At 44.0% G+C, this 19,924-nt stretch overlaps 1 protein-coding gene across 8 annotated transcripts in view; it reads right to left on the minus strand.

Annotated features, from left to right (window-relative positions):
* The window catches only part of SIPA1L2 (signal induced proliferation associated 1 like 2), a 213,412-nt gene that overhangs the window by 30,915 nt on the left and 162,573 nt on the right, over positions 1-19,924 (minus strand). For 6 of the 8 annotated variants that reach the window (XM_041748992.1, XM_041748994.1, XM_041748988.1 and 3 more), the window contains 6 exons: positions 13,934-14,191; positions 11,764-11,859; positions 10,289-10,389; positions 9,826-9,929; positions 7,722-8,110; positions 827-1,051 (listed from right to left, as the gene is read on the minus strand). In XM_041748992.1, the coding sequence (XP_041604926.1) occupies positions 827-1,051; positions 7,722-8,110; positions 9,826-9,929; positions 10,289-10,389; positions 11,764-11,859; positions 13,934-14,191 (1,173 nt within the window). The remainder of the gene's footprint in view (positions 1-826; positions 1,052-7,721; positions 8,111-9,825; positions 9,930-10,288; positions 10,390-11,763; positions 11,860-13,933; positions 14,192-19,924) is intronic. The other 2 variants (XM_041748995.1, XM_041748993.1) reach the window with 1 other exon arrangement.

Consider the following 19,924-nt stretch of genomic DNA (forward strand, 5'->3'; position numbering starts at 1 on the left):
CCTATTTAAGAAGTGGAATCATTTTTTAAGAGAAAAAAGTGATACTAATTTATCAACCAAGTTTAAGATCTAGAAGTGCTCTCTGAAAATCACTGCAGTCCCCAGTGTCCCCTGGTGCTGTCAGTATTTGGGGACACAGCCAAACACAGTGGCTTCATAATTTGGTGCATGGGAGATTTTTTTTCCTTAAGGCTGTCTTTTTTTTTTTTTTTTAAATAAGCAAATAAACAGTAAAACAGCGCTGACTGCCCTTGCTTTGCATCCTTGAAACATGATTTCTTTACCTCTTCAAAGAGACAGCAGAACAGTTTCCACATGTGCTTTATAAAATGGATTATCAGCATTTTTTCTTTTTTTCAAACAGGTACATAACATCCCCCCCTTTACCTATTCCCACAAAACCTAACAACCAAAAGGGAACCAAAGTCATGTTAAAATTAGGTAGAGTCCTTTTCCTTTGAAGATGTCACTTATACGACAGATTTAAGAAACACACTCACAGACTCTGTGGGAATTCAAATTGTCCTTGAACTTGTTTATTTATGGGCGTTATGATCCCATCATCAATAATAGCACATTATCATGACTGTTCTACTGCAGGTGGCTTGTTGGATATAAGAATAAAGAACGGGGATTTCTTTTGATTTTCTATGCAAATGCCAAGGAAAGAGAAGACTTTTAAAGAGAAACATAAATGCCACCATTTAAGAAGTTTTACAGAGATGTTTCTAGATTACTCCTTTTTAGAAAAGATGTTTCTGACACATGCTCAGTCAATCCCCATGGTGTGGAAGGTTGCCTAGACACGAGCCCCTGGCCACCTTACCCCTGACACTCGGTCACTTCAGGCTCCTCTGGCGGTGGGCTGCCCTCTGATTTCTTCCAGCCGATGACATACTTGCTCACGGCTCCCTGCCGGTGGTAGGGCTTGGACACAGACCCAGGGACCTGTTGGGCACTACTGTGAGACACGATGTAGACTTTGGACGTATCCAGGGACCCACTATTTTTGGAACAGTGAGCTGAGGGGCTTCCTGAATGGTGTGAACCGCTGGGGAGAGAAAACAGACCAAAGCTGTCATACAACCAGATTCCAGCAGTGCTAGATTAGCCTCTGGATGTGGAGCTACCATGCTTGACACCCGGGAGTGACACTGGGTGGAATGAGGCAGGCACAGCTGTCTTTCCACCATGGGACTTTCAAAATGCCCAGTTTTCCAAGGGCTAAGGATGCTCCTGTGCCAGCTATAGGCCTGTGGCTGGAAGGATGTTAAAAACAATCAGAGGAAAATAAAATAGAAACATAAATAGCAAACTGAAACAGATGCTTCAAAAAACAAGGAAACACAGGAGAAGATGCTCAACCTCTGCTGTTGCCAGGAAAATGTCCCTGCAAACCACAAAAGAGTACCCCACACATTCACTACCTCACAGAAATGGGAGTATCTGACACTGAGTGTCCGGTGTTGGCTGGGACTGGGAGCAATGGGCACCCTCCCACTTCTGGGAGGAGCAAGAAGTGTGGTGGGCAGCCTGGAAGGCAGCCTAGGCATTCCTTGTGCAAGTGTGCACCTGTACAGATATGACCTAGTAGTTCCGCTCCCATGTGCATACCCTAGATAAACCTCTGCATGCGTGCCATTGGAAAGAAGTAACAATGTGGACAGGAGGACTGATTTAATAGGTTCCCAATGGCAGCAACCTGAATCATCAGTGAAGTAGATGGTCAATTAATAAACAAGAATGGATAAAGAGAATACATCATGAACAAATAAACTGAGACTGCACACAACTCAGGTGAACCTCACAGACATCATGTAGAAAAAGAAGCAAGTCACAAAGAATATGTTGATTCCATTTTTAAAGGAAGTTTATAAATAGGCAAGATGGTATTACTCAGGAACCCATATATTCAGTTAGCAAAAACAAGGAGATGCAAGGGGAGGCTGATAGAAAAGCAGGTTAGTGGCTACCTGAGGACACGACGATCGTTGGTCACAGAAATGCCAATTCTGTATCTGGTGGCTGTCTGCATGTTTGCCATATGACCACATGATACAACAGCAACAAAATAAAATTTGAATGATGTAATCCCGAAAACAATTTTTTTTTTAAGTTAGTGGTTAATAAGCTAAGACCAGAAGGACTCCTCGCTGTCTGTATAACCACCTCTAGAGTGATAAAAGCCTAAAAACCTTTTTTAATTCAGGAAATTGACACTATCACGTTTTATGATCATTGAGTACAAAATAGAGATTATTGGCATTATTTTACAAACATGAAAAAATTAAAATTAAAATTTAAATGTTTCAATTATGGTAGGCCTCCTGGTATGATGAAATATAACCTTATTCTGAAACCCCTGATAAGCACCTACCTTTCTGAAAAACCTACATAATCAAGCATCATGTGACGCAGGTGGTAAACAAAAAAAAGTCCAAAATTAAGAATGGTTATTAAAATGGACTTTTTAATAAACATTCACAAAGAAACAGGGTAATAAAATAAACCAACTCATTTTGAGAGTTTACATAGCTGGAGACACTGTGGTATATGAAAAATTAAAAAACAAACAAAACAAAACAAATAAAACACCTCATTTACTACTATGAAGTAACTGCTGTTGGTGGTAGGTCTGGCGTTCCTGCGTGGGACTCAAAGCAACTTCAGTCTGGGCTTAGACTGGGCTCTGAGGGGAGATGCTTAATTGCCTTCTCAAGCCCAAAGCTACCCAAGAAAGAAGCAAGGACTGCAGAAGGGAGCTAATGAACTCTTTTCATTTACTGGGGTACACACCCAGGAGTCACCTCCCAAAATGAAATCTCCACATCCAGGCAATGGGGTCTGAAGGCCTGTATATTTTCCCCTAAACTGCCTATTTTGAAAAATTTCAGATTTAGGGATATGGTATAAAAAAGAGTAAAATAACATCCATATATCCTTTATCTGCAGTTACTATCTGTTACTATTTTGCTACATCTGCATTATTCTTCTGTACACATATTCCTTTCTGAATCTTTTGAAAATAGCTGCAAACTTTGTGACATCATACTCCTGCATTTCAGCATAAGGTCCTTAAAAATAAGGACATTCTCCCCACATGGTAACAACATGATTATCACACTCAGGAGATCACACATTAATGCAATGCTATCACCTAATATGTCGTTCAAATTCTAATTTCCCAACAGTTCCCAATCATGCTTATGGAAAGTTTCCCCATTCAGAGCCTTGCGAAGGGTCATGCATTGCCTTTAGCTACCACGAGCTAACATGATTTTCCTTGAGATGTTTTATTTTATTTTATTTCTTAAATATTTTATTTATTTATTCATAGAGACACAGAGAGAGAATGAGAGGCAGAGACACAGAGAGAGGGAGAAGCAGGCTCCACGCAGAGAGCCTGACGTGGGACTCGATCCAGGGTCTCCAGGATCACGCCCCGGGCCGCAGGCGGCGCTAAACCGCTGCGCCACCAGGGCTGCCCGTTGAGATGTTTTATAGTTAAAATCTCAGGGTACCCCAAGCCTAGGACAGTTAACATGCTGCATAAGCCACCCACATGTCCCACTGAAATGACCAAAATGAACATCTTTTGAGCATGTATTGTGAATAATGACAGCAGGGTCAGAAACTGTCATGTGCTTTTACATTTGCTTTACAAAAGTTATTTTTCTAATGCAGACTTGATTAAAAGTGTCTTTTACCCCAATAGTTAAATGTATCTCTAGAAAGATCTCGGGTTCATGGGTTCGAGCCCCATGCTGGGTGTAGGGATTACTGAAGAAAACAAATAAATACATTTTGAAACAAATTTACTGAGTCGACTGGATGAGCAAAATGGCAAAAATCTATGCTTAGCAGCAGTAACATCATTATAAAAGTTTTCTCTGAAATGGGTAAATATTTTAGCATTTTGGCAATAAGCTTTCCATGAATCCTTCCCTTCTAGACTAAAATTCTTATTTTCAAGTTTCAACACCTGAAAGCTCCAATTGCTGCTACTAAGAAAAGGGTATAAATAATGATAAACAGGAGATAATACGAGTCATTCTGCAGAACAGTCCAGAACATGAAATTATTATTATTTGCAGTTGATTCATTTCACTTTGCAAAATCTTGGTTAGGCTGATATGAATCCTGCTTTGTGTTCTGAGCTCTTATCTATGTGTTCTGCCCTCTCAGAAAGAAAAAAGGGGGGGGGCAGAGATTGCTGAACTAAATATCTTGAGTAGCAAAGAAAGCAGGCTGTATCCACGCTTGTTCTGCTTTTTGGATGACTCCTGCACATCCCTCCACCTGTCCGTTTTTGCCTCCTACCACAGAAGCTTGTCTTATAGAGTTTTTTATGTCCTCTATCTTCCTCAGCACAATCCTGGAATTGTACCACACACACAGCCCTGTGCTTACTTTCCTCCTGGATGGCTGCTAGGAAGTAAGCGTGTGGGCGCTGGGGCTGGAGAGGGTGGTGGTGCAAAAGCCAAATCAGAGTAAGAGTGTGCCCTACACTGATGAGGGCTCGTAAACACCAGAACTGGGAACCACTGGTCCCAGGCACCTCCTACTTCTCCAGGAGAAACCCCCCGTGGGTTTATGTACTGAATCAATAAGCATTTACCAAGCATTCTTCCTGCATTGCCCTCCTTCTTTTCCCAAGCCTTCTAAGGCCCACCATGTGCAAAGACGTGTACTAAAGTGCTGTGGATACAAAGTGAATGAGACAAGCCAAGGGCCTTCCAGGCTCCAGGACACTCCAGTGAAAGCAGGCAGCAGTGAGCTACAGTCTCATGCAGTGAGATGTGGAATAAGCATAAACCATCTTGGCTAGGGGTGAGTGCTCACAGGGAAGGAAAACGGAATGGGATCCAGAGTGCGTGGGGGATGGGGTGTGACTTGAGCCAGGGTGGTCGGCCCTGCTCTCAGCCCCTCCAAGGAGTTTATTGTGCTCCTTCTGCTACTTGGCCTATTCCCAGTCACTACTCAGACCCCTGGGGACTGGCCCTCAGCTCCCAGGTGATCACGCACCAGCCTGAACAGAAGCAGAAGAGGAAAGCAGGGGAGCTGGTGATTTTGTCATCACAGACTTGTGTATGCCAGCTGGGGCACTGGCCCTTCGGGGTCTGCAGAATCTGACAGAGGCTTTCATGAGCACAACTCCTTTTACCTCAACCTGCAGAAACCTTAAAACTTATTTTAAACATTTTAAATGTAAAGTATCAATATATTTAATGTTTAAAGTATTTCAAGATAAAAATACATATAAGTATTTTTATACTCATATAAATAAATATAATGATATTTGAAATTTTAAAATATTTTAAAAGCTTCAAAATATCTTACGTCTTATTTTCTCTGGTTCTCCTGCACAGGTCAGGGGACAGATGGGAGGAAGTATTCAGAAGACTCAATTTAATAACTGAATTTTACACTGAGCAAAAGCCTAGAGCTGAAGTTGAAAGGTGGCTTCAAAGTCACTGTCAGCGAAGAACAACAAGAAAAACCCAGCCAGGTGCTAAGGGACTTCAGTCCCTCAACATGTATCATTTCCACAACAGCTGTGCACAAGTTCAGTTTAAAGTGGTAGAAGAAAGTAAAATCAATCAGAAATTCCATCTCACACTTGTACATACTTTCTAATAGTCTAACCCGTTAAATTAATGAACAGTTAAGGTATTCAAGAAAGTCTACTTCAAATCCCTACACGTATCCCTGCCTCTATTTATAAACGAATGTGCTCTCAGTGCAGCTTCCACAGAAATTTTCCTTAATAGTGCTATAAAATTCTGTTTGCGATGCCAGTAACATTTGTCTTACAAGGTATCATGGAGTCGGCTGTTTTACAAAACTTGTACACTCTGAATAAGACATTCGAAGGGTAGAAATTCCCAAGGTGATTCCTATAGTGGGGCCAATTTTCAACTGTCCCTGAGGTTGGAAAGGAATAATGTAGGTAACTGAAGTCACTAATACTTCTGCATTATATCAGCTATTTATCACTAAACATTTTAAGTCAAATTATTAAAGAGAACTGGTAAGCAGTAGTAAGAACATCTATTTTGAAAATAATCTCCATATCCTATGTTCCCTCTGCCCCAACAGAAGGAGACCTAGTATGGGGTGAATCCTTAGGACCCCTCGTCTGGCACTGCCCCTCCTTCTCCTGGTGAAACAATACTTTGATTTTCTTCTGGGGAAGCAGCAGTCTTCTCGGCTGCATGGTTTGGGAGGGACTGGCCTCTGTGAGGGGCACTGCCTGCCTCAAACAGTGGTACCTCCTACCACTCTGAGGGGACATGAGGAGGTAATTTGAAGATGTGGGTAGGAGAGTTTATGCTGAAACTAAAGAAAATCACACTTTCTTCCTGTGGACACAGGAGCATGGGCTAGGGGTCTGCAGGTGCCATGGCCATTTTTGACCAAGAGGGGCCCCCTGAGATTTCTGGGGCTTTGATGTGGAGCCTAAGGATGGAAGGCAACCCAGTTGTGGGTGGTATCATGTGAGCTGCAAGCAGAAATACCTTGACAGTTCTGGACTTTTCAGTTACATGAACTGAAATATTGTGCTTGTTGTGTGAACTGATTAGTGGGGAGTTTCCTTTGACTTGTAACAAAAATGCCCTCGAGTGACATGAACAGTAAGGAAGACGCCGATGAAGGTGTGAGCCACAGGACAAGAAAAGCAGAACAGCAGCAGTGAGGAGGTGCGTGTGTGTGCAAGTTTTACATAAATAACTTTCCATGACTTCCAGGGCAGAGAGCTGAAATGTTCTACATGTTTCTTTGAGAACGGGATCACGGTTACCCCTGTTTCTACCCACTGACTGAACATGGGGTTGTCACTGTGGCTTTTGGCCCAGAGTTGGTGAAGTCCCCGCCCCTGGCCATGGCTGTAGGAGCAAGGGACAAGGTCCTGGTGCATTGATAGTCTCGAGATGGGTTTTGGGGAAAAGCCTGATAGTAACTGAGAGTTGAGTTAGGAAGCTATGCAGACAAGAAGGGAAATTAGGGTGGTCAGTGTGCAGGGGTTAAATTCTGTCCACAGCCAAACCTGAACAAATGAGTTTCTGTCCAGTCTCTGACAGCACAAATCACAAATTAAAGGAGTTTTAAAACCATTGTACAGATGTACATCACATAAAAGTTTAAAGCTACTTGTAACTGTGTATTAAACATCTGCACTTCAGATATCATTCCTTTAAACTTAGCTAGTCTTTATTTAAAAAAAAAAATGGAACTGATAATCTGAGTGTACTTTCAGACCTTGGGTGCCCCCTTTCTGGAAGGGGGTCATCAGAACCCAGAAGACACCGGCACTGCCTTCATCAGAGGGAGCTACACCCGGACAATGCGGAGCCTTCCACCCCCAGTTCCCGGAGTGGGGGTACAACTGAGTACTGTCCAGATCTGTCCACTTCTCCTAAAACTTTAGGAGATGACACTGGGAGAGGGGAGTCAGTGGCCTGACTCGAGCAATTAATATCCATGTGTAGTTCTCGCCCTCCAGAGAGGAGGGAAGAGAACAGACACACAGTGCCTTACTGATGTGCAAATTTCACACCCAGACTTCCGGAACAAGCCCTTCATCTGAGGTTGCAGGGCTGGGCGGCCAGTGGACAAGCTACCTTGCCTGCGCGCACTGCGTCCGTTTCAGGGCCCTCCCCGCCCCCAGCAGGACTCTGGGGGCGCCCGCAGGTGCAGGCCCGGCACGCAGGCACACTGACCTGGAATGGGACGAGATCTCGCTGAGGTCACCCATGCTGCCGTCGGCCGCGCTGCCGGCCGAGATGGGGGGTGCGTAGCTGTGCACCGCGTACATCTTCGCCTGCTCGTCGTCGGGCCCTGCCACGTCGGCGGAGTCGGCCCACTGCTCGGCGCGGCTGTGCATCACCGCCCGGCCGCCCGGCAGGTGCACGGCGCCCAGGACGGCGGCGGGCATGCAGGGCGCCGTGTCGATGCCGCTGTCGGTGGAGGCCCCCTTGATGTAGGTCAGCCCCAGCAGCTCCGGGTCCATCAGGTCCCCAGACCCGAAGTGCTTGTCGTCGCTGTTGCTGGACGTGTTACTGGAGAGCGTGTTGCTGCTGGAGTGACTGGAGCAGCTTTTGTCTCCGATCTTGAGAAGAAAGAGAAATGGAGAGGCTTCGGATGGATCCATCCCATGCTTTGCTTCTTTGTGAGGATGATTACTCTCACTCAGACTCACAAAGCTATGCACCAGATGACTCCAACTGAACCTTTCTACTTGCTCTTCGGTGTGAGGCAATGAGAAAATTCACTTTTATAAAAAACACCCTGATTTTAGGCAGAAGTCCCAGACTCATAATTCCTCTCATAATTCATTTTAAGTTAAATGGGGATCATCTCAAGTCTCCGCTCAATTATTTATGCACAAAGCCCAAAAGTATTACCCCGGTGTCACTAACTAGAAAATAATCAGCAAATGTTAGACAAACTGGAAAAGCACATGGAAAATTAATAAAAGGAGGAGAATAGCCTTTTATCGAGAAAATTCTACTGTGACAAATTACAGTGCCAGCCTTGGGTGTGGGCAGAGGACTCAGGTTTGAATCACAGCGGTGTGATATTGTGCCATCACTCTGCCCCTATCTGTGCTTGTAACACTGAGTGTGGGTGATTAATACGTGGACCCAACAAGATAATACACTGTCATGTACTGCAGCTGCCAAGCGCAAGATAAGTGTAAGTGACTTCTCTGGGAGACCCCAGGTACTATTGAGAAGGGGTGCTCTTTGCACTCCCTGGAAGACAAAAAGCACAGACAGTGCAATACATGTCCCCATCTGGCTAAGGCGCTCCTACAGACACAGCTCTTCTGCACAGCCTGGGGATGCTGACACAACCTGAAGCACTGGCAAAGGGCAGAATCATGAGGACAAGTGGTGCCCTGAACTATCTTAAAGTGGCTTGGCCTTGGGGGGACACCTGGGTGGCTCAGTGGTTGAGTGTCTATCTTCAGCTCAGGTTGTGATCCCAGGTCCTGGGATCGAGTCCTGCATCAGGCTCCGCAAAGGGAACCTGCTTCTCTCTCTGCCTCTCTCTGTGTTTCTCTCATGAATACATAAATAAAATCTTAAAAAAAAAAAGGAAGGAAGGAAGGAAGGAAGGAAGGGAGGGAGGGAGGGAGGGAGGGAGGAAGGAAAGCAACTAAGTCAGGCAATGATAAAACTCCTTCACCTGCAAGTTTTCCAAACTAAGCTACTCTAAAATGTTGGCTTTATGTGGCAAACACTACCAATTCATGTTTTCGTGTTCGGTGAAGTTCAGCTTCACTGAACTATGGTTGCCTGTAAGGCTCACCCATTAGGTGAGACTTCTGTGAAGAGTAAATGGAACACTGAGTGCAAATGACCAAGAGCCAGGCACCAGGCCTTGTTGGAGTGCTACCTGCAGGTTAGCTAGCAGCCGCTGACTTTACCATCAACCATCTGGAACTGGACATCAGGTGGTCAGCTATGGGCAGAGGTGCTCCAACCACATACTCCTTCACAGTTTCTGGCCAGGCCCACAAGGGGGTGAACAGTTAATGCTCACAGTGGGTAAAGAGTTCACATTTTAAAAACAAGATTGTGATTTAATAAGTATTACGCTGGGTATCAAAGATCAAAAGGCTAAGGATATATTCTTGGCTTTGTCAGTAATTTACTATGTGACCTTTCTTTGAGGGTCTTTATAAATTAAGGAGGAAAAGAAAGCTTATTTATTTTTACTTCACCTCCACTGAGAATCCCTGGTAGTATGGCTAATACTGGGTGCTGAGATGCCTCAGAATGGCTAAAGGAAAGGTTAGTTTACCAATGAAGGACTTACATGGGAAAGCTTATTGGGGGAGTCTTTGCAACTTCCATCTTTCTGCAGCGCTCTTTCTTTATAGGAGCTCAGGACTTTGGAAGGTGGGCCATGCCATTTGGTTTCTGTCACAGAAAGAAAAGATTTGAATATCTATTTCCAGTGTTGACAAAAGAGCAAAGCAAACCCAGAAGCCAAACAAAATGGTTTGTGAAAATGAACAGGACTGTGGTTCTGGAACTTTCTGGTCTCAGCGGTGGATACACTCTAAGAGTACATGGAACAACTACCATAAAGTTAACATTCCATGCCTGTGGGCACCTCAAGTACAATCATCTATGACTGTGTCCCCTGTGACACTGGGAGACATAGCAGACCACACTGGCATGTTGTACCAAGTGGTCTGAACACACGAATGAATGAATGAATGAGGGATGACAGGAAAGGGGGAGCAGGGTGGAAGGGTGTGGAGGTTTCTCCTTACCCAGGTGCCTGCTTCCTTCCAGCGTGTCCTCCCGTTCCCTGGCTCCTTCACACTCCAAAGGGCCTGTGCCCTGGTGCTCGAGCAGCAGAGGAGACTGGCACCTGCAAAGAGCACAGAGCTGAGTGGCCTGCTGGCCAGGCACCCCCTGGCACATCCCCTGTGTGTGCTGCTCCTGAGCAGGCAATCCTGGGGAAACCCCTTATTGGAAGTCAGCTCCTGGCAAACTGGAGTGCCCCTGTCTGCTGGCCCAAACCTGCCAGAGAAGCTTCAAGCACCTGGAATCGAGGACTCTTGTTTCACCACTGGCTCAACAGAGGCACCTGGATGACAGTCGTTTACAGACACAAAAGGGCTGCCAATGCCAGGAGGCTAGAGGAAAACTTTCGTTTTCATTTTTTTTTCTTGTGCTGAGAATATATGGCACTGAAACTTCTTTAAATCAAAATTTTTAAGGAAAGTAATAAGACTGATTGGCTCCAGACTACATCTAGGTGGAGTCTGTTTTATGAAAACTCCAAATATGACAATATAATCTTACAAAAGAAATAAAGCCCAGAAAACCTCTTCATATTACAAAGCCATTTTTATTTGTAGAATTCAGTGACAGATCCTGGTTTGCAGAAAAAGCCAGAAATGGCTTTTCCATTGATTAAAACAAATCTCCTCTACTTTTCAAATGCGACTCAATTGAGAAAAATTTCTTTAAGTTCTTTTTAAGGACTCCATCTATTGCCTAAAGGTAGGGAAGGCATGTAATAGGGAAGGCATGTAACTCTGATGGCAAATGTCTCCTTCTAAGCCTAGAACAGAAGGCAGCGGATTCCAGGGAGAGACATTTCCCCTCTGCCCCTGTGAGAGCAGTAGCAGAAAGCTGCTGCTCCCCCAGGGAGACCCTTCCCGTCTGACCTGGCCATTCATTCTCCTGTCTTCAGACTCCATTAAAAGCAATAAAGGCAAAAGATATTGCCAGGAGTACCATCCTGATCTGCTTCCTCTCCCAAGTTTCTCTGTCAATTTAGCATCTCTGTGTTCCCAGGTGTCCCTGGGCTCTACTTGACCTGCTCTCGGATGTCACACACACACTATGAGGGACAGTCCTCAGCCTGATGTGTGAGGCACCCTTCCGCTGTTCTCAAACAGGAGGCAGGAAAAGATGGCCAAATGCTAAACCTGCCTTCCCCTATTTGGGACCCTGTTGTGGAGAAGATGCACTTTCAAGAGAGGCTGTGAACGGACTCCTCGACAGCAATTTAAGTGAGAATAAAAGTCCCAAAAGCTATTGCCTGTAGAGTCCCCAAATCCTTAATTTTCAGAGAAACTTTCCTTGTTAAAATGAAAAAATATTAAAATCCCACCTGGCATTTTTATATCCCCCAAATAGCCTTGTGTACAGCAGGCACACAGTAAATGCTTCCGTGCACAATACTGAACATGTCCCACCCAGGGGCCAGCAATGGGGTAAGACCAAGTAGTACCCGTCATATGTTGTTTGAGGTCTCCAGGGTCCGCTGCCGCCAGGCCCAGGGTCACTGGAGGATGACTGGTTGCTGGGTGAACTTCTGAAATGTTGACTAGAATTATTAACAGGGCACTGAGGTATCTGCAGAGCACCAACATCGGGATCTGGCTCTTTTTGTTTTACAAATAAACTCATTTTCGATGACAAAGAAAAGGAAGAAATACACATTGCAGTGTGAAACAGAATGAAATGTGGACAAATAAGCCAAGAACTGGTGATGCCAGAGACATCGGGTGGCTCATGGCTGGCAGTTTATTACAGGAAAGAGATGTGGCAGGAATAAGCCTTCACCATCTGAAGATATAAAGCACAGTAACGATTCTAGTGAAATATGGAAGAATGGCAAGAGAACCCCCAAGAATACAGAATTACGAAAACATGACTACTACTTGTTCTATGAAACTTAATGCAAGGCACGTTCTGGTCCTGTATTTAAAACCTACACAGAGAGAGAACCCTACATTTGTCAAAGCCATTTATTTTCACACATCTATTGGATGCAATCCTATTTATTTCAGACACACAAAAATAAGTAATACTCAAGAGAAGTCATTTGATAAAGACGTGCTTGCCAAGTTTCTATTTTGCTGCTAGAACCCTCCAGGTTTTTTTTTTTTTTTTCCCCTAGAATTTACTAAACGTTACTTTACCAAGGGAGGCTCTGCAGACCCCTTCCCTTTCACCTGGGCTATCTATGTGTGCTCCTTTGAATATGGGGAGTTTATAAACTCAGCAGATCTCTGAGCACAGAGAGCCAGAGCCAAGATAATTTAATGTCAAACTGAACACTTTTCCTGCATTCAACCTGGAAAAAATGAACCGGAAAAAACAGAGAAAGGCCTCATGTTGTAATCTTACTAATTATCAGTAATACTTATATAGGCTTCCTACATGCCAGGAATGGTTCTAAGCAGTTTGCAAATATTGACTGAGTCCATCTTCATAATGCCCTGAAGAGGTCTCTATCATTAAGTTTTATTTTTCAGATGAGGAAATCAGAGGTAGGAGAGGATGAGTAATAGCCGAGATGAACATATACACATCAGGTAAGCAGCCTGGCTCAGCATCCTTGCTTCCAAAGCTCTATTAGACCAGAGCCTGGCAAACCACTTTGAGGAAACTCATGGCATCTCTATGGCCCATAAGTTATGAAACCAAATAAGTTTACCATTTTGTTCACTTAAAACTACCATAATGGGAATTATGCAACCAAAAATTCTCGCCAGCTTCTAATGCCATAGATGCACTTTTAAAAAAGTGCGTTCTCTCATTCAAAAATTAATTTTGGGGGCGCCTAAGTGTTGTTTCAGTCAGTTAAGCGTCTGACTCTTGGTTTAGGCTCAGGTTATGATCTCAGGGTCACGAGACTGAGCCTGAGCCCTGTCTGTGTCAGGTTCCCTGCTTGGCGGACACTCTGCTTGAGATTCTCTGCCTCTGCCCATCTCCCCACTCTCTCTCAAATAAATAAATACATCTTAAAAAATCAATTTTAGGGGTTCCCTGGGTGGCTCAGCGGTTTAGCGCCTGCCTTTGGCCCAGGGCATGATCCTGGAGTGCTGGAATCAAGTCCCACGTCGGGCTCCCGGCATGAAGCCTGCTTCTCCCTCTGCCTGTGTCTCTGCCTCTCTCTGCCTCTCTCTCTCTCTATGTCTATCATGAATAAATAAATAAAATCTTTAAAAAAATCAATTTTAAAATTATTTCAGCGTGCTTCAAATAAAAAAAACAGAAAGAAATGCTAATGATCTTGGACCTCTTAAAATATACACATTAGGATGATGGGATTTAGTCACTGATTTTGTAGTTTTCTTTATATTCAAAGCTGCTTGCACTTATCTAGAGGCTCATGAAGAATTCCATCTCGGATACCTTGCCCAAGATGGTTTAGGGAGGCAGGTCACCAGGAGAGGGAAAGCCGAGGTCCTGGTGGGTGAGTCTGGGGTAGGACCTGTAGGTTATCAGCACCACCACTGGGCAGGGGTGGACAGATCCCTGTGGCCCTGCCTGCCAACTTGTTCAAAATAAGCTAACTCAGAAACAAGCCAAATAGAAAAGTCACCCCCCCACACACACACACACAACATCAAGTTCTAATCCGAGTCCTAGAGGAAAGACGCCAGCCTTACCTCGTGCCGTCGGGCAGCTTCCGGTCGAAGGAGGTGCTTCGAGGGATGGCAGCCTGGGCCTGTTGGAGCAGCTGCTGGCACTGCAGTCGGTCGGGCGTGCCGGGCACGGGGGAGGCCCGGGACAGGGGCTGCAGGGCCGGGGTGGGCACGCGGTGCCACGTGGTATTCCTCCGGAAGGGGGTTTTGTACTCGCATGGGGTGCCCTCACTGTCCAGTTTGTACTCCACCATGGGGATGCGACAGAGCTCTGAACACCCTCTGTTGGGCAGAGAAGAGCAGGTAAGTAGGGAGGCTCCATGCCAAGCCATCCGCGAGGCTGCTAGTGGCTTCCAGATGATGGAGCAGAGCCACCTGCCCTCAGGAACATCCCTGGGGTATGGGGGCTCTGTCTTTTGGAGGGCATATGGAGGCCCTGTCTATGATCCAGTATGAACCAGTAGCATCCAACATCACGCTTGTGGCTCTGGTTATCTGACCGATATTGCCTTAGGCATTATGTGCATATATCCTGTCTTTCTAGGTTGTTTGCTTACTTCTTAGACCCGAAAACATCTTTAACCATTTGCATATGTGAATTCTTGCACACTGAAACATGGGCAATAAACAAACTTTAACAGATTAAAAATGCCTCATATACAATCTGAACAGATTCAAAAGAAGTACAGTTATATTATGTAGGAATTAGTCGCATGTCAGTTTTTCTAGTGAGTCTGAGAAAAGTGAAGAACAAAACTAATAAGCTGTCACAGTCAAGAGGAAATATGAGTGCCCATCTTGTCAAAGTGGGGTTCTTAGTTACCATAGTCACTCTCTTAAACTAGCATTATTACAGTCCCCCAGACGCTACCCGCTGGGGTGCCCTCTCACGTACTCAAGTGACCAGTCAGGAACGTAAGACCTGTTAACCTCAAACTGTGGTTTATGCCAGACTTTCTCAAGTTTCTCATTAATTACACAGCACAAATAATACTATCAACTTGACCAGAGTTAGTCTGTGAAACTAACCTGTGCAGTATGGCAAGGACGCAGGAGACAAGGTTAAGTTTTAAATCTGAGCACCAGGGCAAATCATCTCAGTTTACCGTGTTGGTAAAGCCAGTGCCTTTCCCGGACGTTCCAGAGTCAATATAAAAACTTGCTAATATTCTACATCCCACCCATCTCACCCTCTCCGAGACATCTACTAGAGGAAGGTGTGGTTCTTTAAAAAAGAGACTTCGATTCTCAAGATGGTAGAGGAACACTTCAGCCTCTTTTCAAAATCATATAAGAACGAAGAGAACAAGAAACAAACTTGACCATCTACCAAATTTGAGACAACTGAAACTCTAAACCACAGCAATCACAGATGGAAGGCAAATGGAATAGTGCTGATGGTTCAGCAGAGCAGAGGAAGGCAAAACCCAAGGGTGTGCAGAGGGAGACAAGGAGAAATGAGACCATTCCCTTGGCATGACCCTGAGCATGCCCAGGGACAGGAAGTTCCAGGCACTCAGTGCAGGAGATAAAAGTGAAAGAGAAGGCTTCAGAGGAAGGGGTGGTTTAGAAAAGAGACAACCAAAAGAATTTTGAACCTGGGCACCGTGAGCACCACACAGCACCGGGTCACATGCTAACCACTCCTGCCTCTAAAGGGCAAGAACAATGGTCCAGGGAACTCCACCTAAAGGATCCAAACTCCAGTCACAGAGGACAGCATGGCCAAAAACAAAAGGTTAAGCAGAAGTCTCACTGGAAAATGAGACCTAGAGTCATTTCTCCTTCCTTCAAACCTAGCTTCAAAATGCTGATCACCCCACAAAGACAAACAGAATCTTCCTCTAGAGAAAAGACAATGAAATGGAATGAGATGTAAGCCATCCAATCACTCTGCAGTGAGGCTCACCAACCATTTCCTTACAGAAAAAGGAACTTTTGAAATTGAAAAACATGATAGCTAAAATTCAAACTAAAAAAGTCCACAAAGACTAAGCTAAATTGACGAACTCTACTGTTACAGGAGAATAAGCATATGGAAATTAAAGCTCAATCTAAGAAGTCTAAAGTCTACCTAACAGAAGTACCAGAAAGAAGGGAAAGGGAAAAACATGGGGACGAGATTAAGAAACAATACGGGAAAATCTCCAGAACTAAAAGATTCATAAAAACCAGAGTAAAGGGCAGCCTGGGTGGCTCAGCGGTTTGGCGCTGCCCTTGGCCCAGGGTGTGATCCTGGAGACCTGGGATCGGGTCCTGTGTCGGGCTCCCTGTGTGGAGCCTGCTTCTCCCTCTGCCTGTGTCTCTGACTCTCTCTCTGTCTCTCTCATGAGTAAATTAAAAAAAAAAAAAAAAAAAAGAGTAAAAAGTCCACAGACTGCCCAATGCAACGAATGAAGAAAGGTCTACATCAAGAGACACATACGTACATACGTAGCATGGGAAGAAACGTTTGGAGGTGATGGGTACATTTATGGTGATTAGGGTGATGGTTTTATGGGCATGGGCATGGTTTCATGGGAGATAAGTATCTCCAAACTCACTAAGCTTTGTGCATTAGATGCGTGTACCTTTGTTATGTCACTCATACTTCAATAAGGTTTTTTTCAGACATCATGTGAAACTCGAACTCTTGGGTTACAGAAGAGATCCTGAGCTTCTCGCAGGACAGGAAGGTGGGGCTGGCCTCACAAAAAGGGCCAAGGCACAGAACAGCTTCATTTTTCTCAACAACAATCCTGGATGAAAGTTGCTTCCTACCCGTCAACCCAACAGTACTTGGGATCTTGGGATGAAGAGACAGGTAGGACTAGAACAACAGCCTGCTTTCCAGCTTGGGAAACCAAACAGATAGTTGGTGCTACCCTCTGAGAACAGAAGTAGACTGAATAACCCGTCCAAAAAAGATACTCACGCCTGTTGTGTTAAACTTTTACTTCATCTTTTAACTCTCCTTTCCCCAAAGCAAAATTAATCTCTTACCTAGGTGAGTTTAAATTACCCTGAATTTCAGAAATGGGTTAGCTAAATGATTGGTCAAATCTGATAAGCCCAAATTTATACTGGATCACATGGCTATTATTATTATTATTACGATTATTATTTTATAAAATGTCAAGGTTCTCCAACTTTCACTCATGGACTTGTACTGTTTCCAAGTGTTTTTCTCATTAACTAGATGACACATCTCCTGGGACTACTGATTCATCCATGACCAACAACCTAATTCAAAGTCATGAAGGTGGGACAGGAGAGTAATATCAGAATATGGATAAAACCTACTACTCTTGTCTTCTACCCAACCTGGTGCTCTAAGGAAGTCACTGGATATTCAAATGAACCCCCAGGCTTTGGTCTCAAAGCTTGCAGTTACCCGAAGAGTACAGGTTAGGGAATCCTCAAAGGAAGGAGACCTACCCAGGTTACAGGTCCTGGGGTTGTATTTGAATGGAAGGAACATGAAACCTTGAATCTTGTGGACCAAAGGGCAAAGGGTATTTCCAGTGCCTGTCTGGGCTCCAACTTTACTGGGCTAGGCTTAAAAGGAAGAAAAAGCAAAGACAAGACAGATGATGGAGGTGTGTGGAATATTTAATTCATGCTCATAGATTGTAGCCTTTAATAAGACATTGTAATTTAGCTTAAATCTGTAAGGAAAAACATTATATAAATGCATAATCATGAGTAATATTTTAGAGAGTGATGACAAAAATGTGTGTGAATGCATGAGGTCGAGGGGAGACTCGGAATTATTTTATTTTCAACCTCTTGCACAAAGTCATATGTAAATGATCTACTTAATAGTAAAAACAAGCATTCTCTGGCTCTAATAAAGATCAGCTTTTTTCAAAAGAATGGCTTTATGTGAAAATCAAAATTAATTTTGTTAGTATGTGACACTTCTATGGCAACTACTCTTATAAACTAGGTTTCTGCTTTGTTTACTTCTAGGACTCAATCATCGAATAAAACCCGCTAATTTTAACATTCCAGCAAACCTAGTCAAATATAGTTCTGTTCTAAGAAATGTCTGGAAGGACAAGTATAGAAAATTCAACCAATTTTTAGGGAAATAAGGAGTGGTCTAAAATAAGAATTGCCAATTAACCTACAGCAGAGGTCCTCCAGCAGCAGCAGCGAGTCTGAGAAACTCATCCCCACCCGCACCTGTCTCTGCACACTCCTCTTTGTCTCCATGGATAGCTACAGTGCAAGGACATCAGGTGAGAAATCTCCGCTCCTCGGGAGAGAGCATCAAGCCTGGTGCTGCCCTGAAGGAGCGCATGGTAAAGATTTCTGACCACTAGGTAAAGACCAAAGAAACTCAAAGTGACCAAATGCCAAAACACCTAGCACAAAAAGACATTCCCCCAAAGAGTGAACTGCTAATGTTGTGTATAACTGAACATTTTTAAAGAAAGCCTTTAGCTTCCTTGCATTAGCATACAAATTCAGACTTCACAGAAAAATGCTCTCAGCTTCCTTTTGACATACATCAAATCAAGTCCACAGACATGAACTGTGTGTCTCTAGCTTCTAGCACACTTTTCACAGTTTGCTTGCCCAAAGAAGACATTCAAAGACGTTAGAGAAGGCTGTGGGGACACTTCCATGTAAGCATATGGATTTCCTCTTTGCTCAATACCAAATGAATCTGTCACCTACTTATGCTTCTAATTAACATACCAGGTAGAGATCAATATACACTCTGGTTCAGGGTTAAAAATACATATAATTCTTAACATGGCTTGTCTAGCCAATAATTTCTCCGGGTCTACTACTACTCTGTAGTATTAGAAGGAAGGCAAAACATTCTGTAGACCAAAGTGGTCATAAAAATGTGCTCACTGAACGTGCAATATTACAGAAAACTATAAAACTGACAAGCAGGTTCATTTGTTGGCGCCCTCAGAGCATCTTACATTTTACTGCTTTACTCTGCAAAACACTACTACTTGTCCCTCTGAACTTAGCCTGGTAGACTTTCTGGGATGGCTATTCCTGGACAAGGGACACTCGTTAACTTCACTGTACCCTCACTGATCAGCGTTCTCCCTGCTTCAAGCTGCCTGAAGACGTTACCTACGAGTAGGGTTCTAGAGCAACACAGAGATGGTTCCTGCTCCGGGTCACCGTTACAGGCACCCGCCTACACTGCCAAGCACTGTACTTATGCATCATCCCTAACTAGAGAGACACTCTGCAAGGTCCCCAAGTGGGCATTTGCTCTCCCAAGACCAACTTCTTTAAAATGACACCACTGGTTTCCTGGAAGAACGCCCCGTTAGCCATCAATCATTTGAGTATTTGAAAGTAGAATCACCACTGGCTGGGCTGAAGTTCTGAAGGATCCCTGTTACCTTCGAGCCTGACCATCAGGGCCATCAAGGATGGCTCCACCCAGCCAGGCCATAGCAGTTTTCTCTACCCATCCCCAGCAGGGACCCTCCCCAGGAATCACACTGTTCTGCATTAAAGAGACAGTTTGGGCTCTTGGCTCAAAACCCAGAGCTGTCAACGTGTAGCTTAGAAACAGCACACTCTCTTTAGATCCATGTTAAATCATAGGAAGTGTATAAGCTTTCCGAAGTGTTGGCTTCACAAGAAATAAGTCAGTTACAAATAGATACTACTGTTTTTCCCATTGATAAAACAGAAGAAGCTAATATTAAATAAAGACTGAGAGGTGCCTAAATGTTCATGAAAGTTCTTTCTAGATAATATGTAGATTTCTAGAACTATGGAATAGTAAAGCTCATTTAACAATCAGAATTGCAGAAAATTTTGGAGCTGTAAGATTCCCTTTATGTGCCTTCACTTATAGAACAATTCATCATTATCCTGTTCCTTTTTCTTTCCATCTTACATAAAAGTAGGACACATGAGTTTAAGCCACTTCAAAACTAAGAAGGGGGAAGAATTCTAACGGATGACAAATAGGGAAAATGCTTTTGAAGGGTGGCAAAATGAAACCAAAAACCTAGAAGACTGAGAAGACTGAAAGAAACAAGTTAT

Source organism: Vulpes lagopus, chromosome 3 (assembly GCF_018345385.1).
Source record: "Vulpes lagopus strain Blue_001 chromosome 3, ASM1834538v1, whole genome shotgun sequence".
In the NCBI taxonomy this organism is placed as follows: Eukaryota; Metazoa; Chordata; class Mammalia; order Carnivora; family Canidae; genus Vulpes; species Vulpes lagopus.